Here is a 5,756-nt window from a genome sequence, read left to right on the forward strand (position 1 = left end):
AGACCCAAACTTTTGAATTTCATACACAATGACAAAGTTTAACCTTGATTTGGTTCCAAGTATGTTCAAGCCTGCCCTGTACATGGAATGAGACTATGTAGTTTAATTTCCTTCCATTAGTTCGAGATAAATATTAACATGAAAATTGCTACTGGAGGGACAAGTTGGGAGCAAAAACATATGCAGCACTTTTTCATGCATATAAAACCCAAACAGGTTATCTTAGTACACTAAGCTTATATAATCAAAAGATGCAAGAAATTAATCAAATTTAGGGAATCAATTACATAAATCAACTCCCCCTAAAATCATCAGAATGTTGAAATTTTAAAGAAAACAACAACACATGAAATAAATACTTTTATTGGCTTGAAATGATAACTCGATCATTTTTTAACAACACAGATATAAAACACAAGATAACAGTCAAGTTATTTCATGATTTATATATGCGCTACAGGGGCTCTCACACGAGATGTTAAAAATTTAAACATATTGTAAACTATTGCACCAGTTTTATCAACACCCGATTAATAGGTTTTCATCAATGTCAAGTTCTTTTTTTCAGTTTTAAGTGTCTTAAAATATCAACAAAATGTCCAGTTAACATACAACAATAAAAAGTATGTTAAAAGCCCCTAATTATGACATAACACAATTTTGTCTTTAAATGTGAATGTAATATAAAAATTGAAGTGAAGTTGTTGAATCACCAAGAAGTACAAATTATGTTATGTCTACCGGTTCTTCTTGTTTTAATTGTTTTACATGATTTATGAATGATACATTTTTATTAAGCTTCTGGAAAGACTCGCGACTTGCTGGCATCTGTAACAGGGGTTACTGAAAAGAAAAATACACAAAAATATATGCAAGTTTTTCTAGTATAGATCTAAGAATAAAAAGATGCAGTGTTATCATTTTATTATTGTATTTTTAAGCCAAAAACTGTCGATGTTTATTTTAATTTGATATATTTCATCCACAGCAACAGTACTTGAAATTAATACCCACAAACTTGCAAGATACAAATGGAATCATGTATAAAACGTACGTGACTAGTCCTGTCTCATATCTAGTGATTTTCATTGGTCAGTGCACAACCTGCACCCGTTTCTGACCAATAATAACTGAAATCCAAGTATGGGCTTGGACAATTTCTTTAAAACATGGACATTCTTTTTTAAGCCAGTAAAATTGTAACAAACGTGTTTTTTGCCATTCTGTTTGGATAATTCAGCGTTTTCTTATGTACAAAATATATTTATCTAGTCTGGATAAAAACATCATTACACACATAAGTATACTTATTGCAAGTTATGATTCTCTTTGGAAACATTTTCAAGTACTGAACTAAAAGTGATCAGCCTTTGACACCATCATTAGCATACCTTTATTATTTTGTATCTTGATACTGAATTCCCTATAATCTACTAATGAACTGTTTCAGACTCGAGCAAGGCAAATCCTCTACACAAATTCAGCAGGGTACATGTTTAAAGTGAAATGTCTCCTGATGAGCCAAAATATTGTAATAATATCAAACTTAAGAAAATGTACCAAGGTTTAAGAAGTAAATATATTTAAGATTAAAGTAAAAATTTGCATGTTCTTTGTGATTAATGACTTGATTTTTCAGTATTTATAATTTACTTCTGGTAACGCAGTACAGGCTATTTTAGCCTCTTTTTGTAATTAACATGGGTTGTAAGTGCCAATGATATGTGTAAACTCTTTTGGTTACTTTACAATCATATCCTTTTCAAATTTTCATGAAAATTATCTTGAATCTGGAGGAGTCCTGCTTTAAGTGTTCTTGATATTAACACCCACTGTACTTACGCATTTTTCTTCAATTAGACAGTGTTTCATAGCATACAATTTGATAGTACGACCATCCTCTGACCACACACCAATCATTGGAGCCTGTTTGTATGCTCCTACATCAAAGCCTTCACCTATAAATGGTAATATCATAATATTAAAAACAAGATTGCATAATTTGTGAAAAAAATGCAACGCCACCACATTAATACAACACATAGGAACAGTATTTCTTTCTTTTTTTGTTTCTATACAATTTTAACTTTGCCATAATGCAGTAGTGTCTAGTGAATTTTGGGGTCAAGGTCATATTTCAGCATGTCAAATGAAAGACAATGTGCAAAGTGCGTAATGTTCATTATCATATGCAAAGACCATAGTAAAATGACTGGTTCAAATCCTTACTTGATAAAATTTAGGACTATTGGATCAAAACCAACACAAATTAAGTATCAAAACATGTTTCGCTTTATTCAGCTTCCTCAGTTGATAAAATTCAGACATTTACATAGCTGTATCAAACTTTGAAATACAGTTATTTATCTTAAATACTGAAACTATCTTTTCAATAAGCATTACCCATCATATTAATGATCATTTGTATTGCAATCCCTCAATAAATGATGACTAAATAGTCCATATACACATCTTCATATCATAAACTGAACTTTGACCTCCGTGTTACCTTTAATGCAGGAACCTAAATTTAGCCCCCGGGACACACTGACTCACCATGGTGATCTTTGTTATATTGAAATCCCTCTATGCATGTAAGTTTTGCAACAGACAAGCATTTTTTAATGAGCTCCAAGAGTAACTTGGTCTTTGACCTAGAAACCCGATTCATGTGCGAGACATGGCTTCTCATAGCAGTGAAAATTTCTATGACGTTTCATTAAAATCGAGCGTGTCGGACACATGCTCCGGACAAAATTGTATAAAGGCTGCCCACCAGAGGCATTCCCATAATATGTTGTGTTTTTCAAACAGACATATAATTAAGCAAGATTTAGGGTATCTGTATGTTCTACAAATCATACTTACGGACATAAACTGAAACATCATCGGAATATTTGCCCACAAATTGTTTAATGTGTGCTGACATGGCTTTTTTAAAGCAATCACATTTTTCTGTATCACCTTCTTCGGTAAGACCATCAACTACCCTGGAAATAAATATCTATTTATAGAATTTATCTTTAACACAAGTTGACCAAAAGGTATTCATAAATTTAAATTAATAGTATTAGTTGTAACAAGACTGAAGAGGGTAATCTTTATTACTAACTCTCCATTGTTCCAATGCTTGAAATGTCATGAATCTTCAATGAAAAAGTATACCACAGTAACTGTAAAGGTGAAAGGCTTTTGCAGTTTCTGCAAAAATAGACCTTAACAATTTACATATTATTGGTCACAGGGCTCTTGTTAGCATTTTGAGACTGGGGCCATGGTCCATGCAGGTGGGGAATTTTGTTGTATTAGACTTATGGACCTCCTTTTATGCTGTCAAATAAGTGTGTGATGTTTTAACCCATTTCCTTCAGTAGTTTTGAAGATATAAGCTTCCAACAAAGTGTGACGCCAACGCATGGGTGAGCAATACTTTGTATTCTTCAAATAGTGAAGCTTTAAGTGTGGACCCATTAAACTTTCAAGCATTTGCTATGTTGGCTTGGGGTTTAAATGTAGCTTCTGCAATTTCCAGAAAATTCCAAATTTTGTTGCAATGACTCAAGTTGGACACTTGTCAATTTTTAGAATTTCCAACTGAACTTGCATTACTTCAGTCTTTCAGAAACAAAGATATAATCTTAGTAAAAATCAATCATATTTAGCCATGATGTTTTTGTTTGTTATATAGGAACAATGATTTTTCATGAACCCACTCATTTTAACACAAGTTTTTCCACACTTTTTTGATTTTTGAAAATTATCAATACACCTTTTATTTAATAAGTGATTGGGGGAAAGCACGTTCTTCTTCATTATTAATGTAAAAAAAATATTAAAAATAAAAATTCACAATAATTACTTTTTGACAAACTTCTTCAAGTAGCTCACTAAACTTCCTTTTGATGGGAATAAACTAGCCTGTACATCCTCCAACTGGTTATCTAATACAACATCAATGCCTGACACAGTCTCAGTGTCATCACAACACTCCTCTTCTTGCTCCTCCTGGGATGGGTTTCCACCAATAAGGTCAGCACTGATTGATTCACCCTTCTTGCGCGATACAAGCTGAAACAAACAAAGTAAACCCTGATATATTTTTTACATCATTCATCTTGATATACTGACTAATAATTGGGATGATTGGGAAGAAATCAATGTAATAATATATTTCACACAAGAGTGATCAGTGATCACATGTGTCGCCTCATGATGGCCAATTTCATGTTAGGACAAGTTTTGTGACAGACGGACAGACAGTGCACAACAAGACTTGGTACTAATCATTCCTGTAAAGTTTGGATAAAATTGCACCAGTAGTTTATGAGGAGTAGTCCGGCCAAGCTTTTGTGTATCTGGCAACACACAGAAAAAAAAACACATTTTAATCAAAGGGCCATAACTCGGCCAAAAATCATTCAACCAGAAAACCTGTGCAATATGCGCAAGGACTTATGCTACAGATCAATCCTGTAAAGTTTCATTGAAATTGCATTAGTGGTATAAGAGAAGTAGTCCGGACAAACTTTAAAACTAAAAATTATTAAAGGGTCATAACTGACAAAAATCATTGAACCGGAAAATGCTGACAATATGCACAACTAGACTTGGTACTGATCATTCCTGTAAAGTTTGGATGCATATGCACCAGTACTTTATGAGGAGTAGTCCGGACAAGTTTTGTGACGGACGGACAGACAGACGACGGAGAAGTGATCACTATATGTCGCCACTACTCCGTAGAGGCGACACAAAAATTGCATCAACCAAGATTTATAAGCTTAAAGCAACTACAGAACTATTTTGTAAATTCTTGGCCGTCATCACTACTTTCAGTATTTGTATCCTAGCAATTTAGAGCCATTCATCAGTGCTTGACTAGATAAATTGAGATTTTGGGTCTTTAAGTTTTCACTGCAACATTTACACCTGCATTTTTCTTTGCTGTATTTTGATGATAATTCCTTTTTTTCAAAACTTTGAATGTTTTTTCCACATAGATATCCATTCTATTGATTTTACAACATTTTTATCCTAACTACCTATGAGTATGATACAAACAGCAGGACAGGGCATATTCTGGACATTTTCTTACTGTAGCAAAATTCACTAATTTGACCCCTAAGTTTCGTGGTCAAGTTCAATTAAATCTTTTTTCATACATGCTAAATATCTAATTCTCAGCACTGCACACACAAGAAAACAAATAAGTCATTCTATGTAGCTAAATAAAAAAGTCCAAAATAAGATTTAAGACCCCCCCCCCCCAAAAAAAAATAAACATTTGCAGAGTTCTAGATAACATCTTTAGCTATGTCATTTTAGATTCCTTGTATTAGTAATTAGCTTAACTGTTTCATACCTTTCCTTCAACACATACAAGGAAATCATCTTCACCCTCATAATGCATGGGGAATGCATCTGTGAACATTTCATCCCCTGAAAATAAAAAGTAAAAAATTTCATCCACAGTTTAATCCTTGGGCATTCCAGGTTCTTTTGTGTGGATAAGTTGGTCTATTTCACCTACCATACATGCCATATCCTCCCAGAGGTCTAAGACCAGTGATTTTCCTGCTTATATAACAGACTCCGAAAAAGGGCCTCTTCCCAATTGAAATTTTCTTTAAAATCATGCAATTTTCCCAAAAATCTGAACTTAAACCTGTTTTTTTCTTCCCAAATTAGCAATTTTAGCGATAATTTTTCCCAAAATCAAGAGGCTAAGGCCTCTTCCCAATTAAGTGAGAAAAATC

General features: G+C 33.3%; 1 protein-coding gene across 1 annotated transcript; it reads right to left on the reverse strand.

Annotated features, from left to right (window-relative positions):
• Nucleotides 1-347: 347 nt before the first annotated feature.
• On the reverse strand, nt 348-5,439 carry LOC132743594 (translationally-controlled tumor protein homolog; the record flags this gene model as incomplete). Its single annotated transcript, XM_060732125.1, is given in 5 exon segments — nt 348-843; nt 1,843-1,958; nt 2,869-2,990; nt 3,860-4,068; nt 5,363-5,439. Coding segments are annotated over 5 exon segments (527 nt in total), but the record flags the coding sequence as incomplete, so codon positions are not given.
• Nucleotides 5,440-5,756: the final 317 nt, after the last annotated feature.

Source organism: Ruditapes philippinarum, unplaced genomic scaffold (assembly GCF_026571515.1).
Source record: "Ruditapes philippinarum isolate M1 unplaced genomic scaffold, ASM2657151v2 ctg22967_1_1_1_1, whole genome shotgun sequence".
In the NCBI taxonomy this organism is placed as follows: domain Eukaryota; kingdom Metazoa; phylum Mollusca; class Bivalvia; order Venerida; family Veneridae; genus Ruditapes; species Ruditapes philippinarum.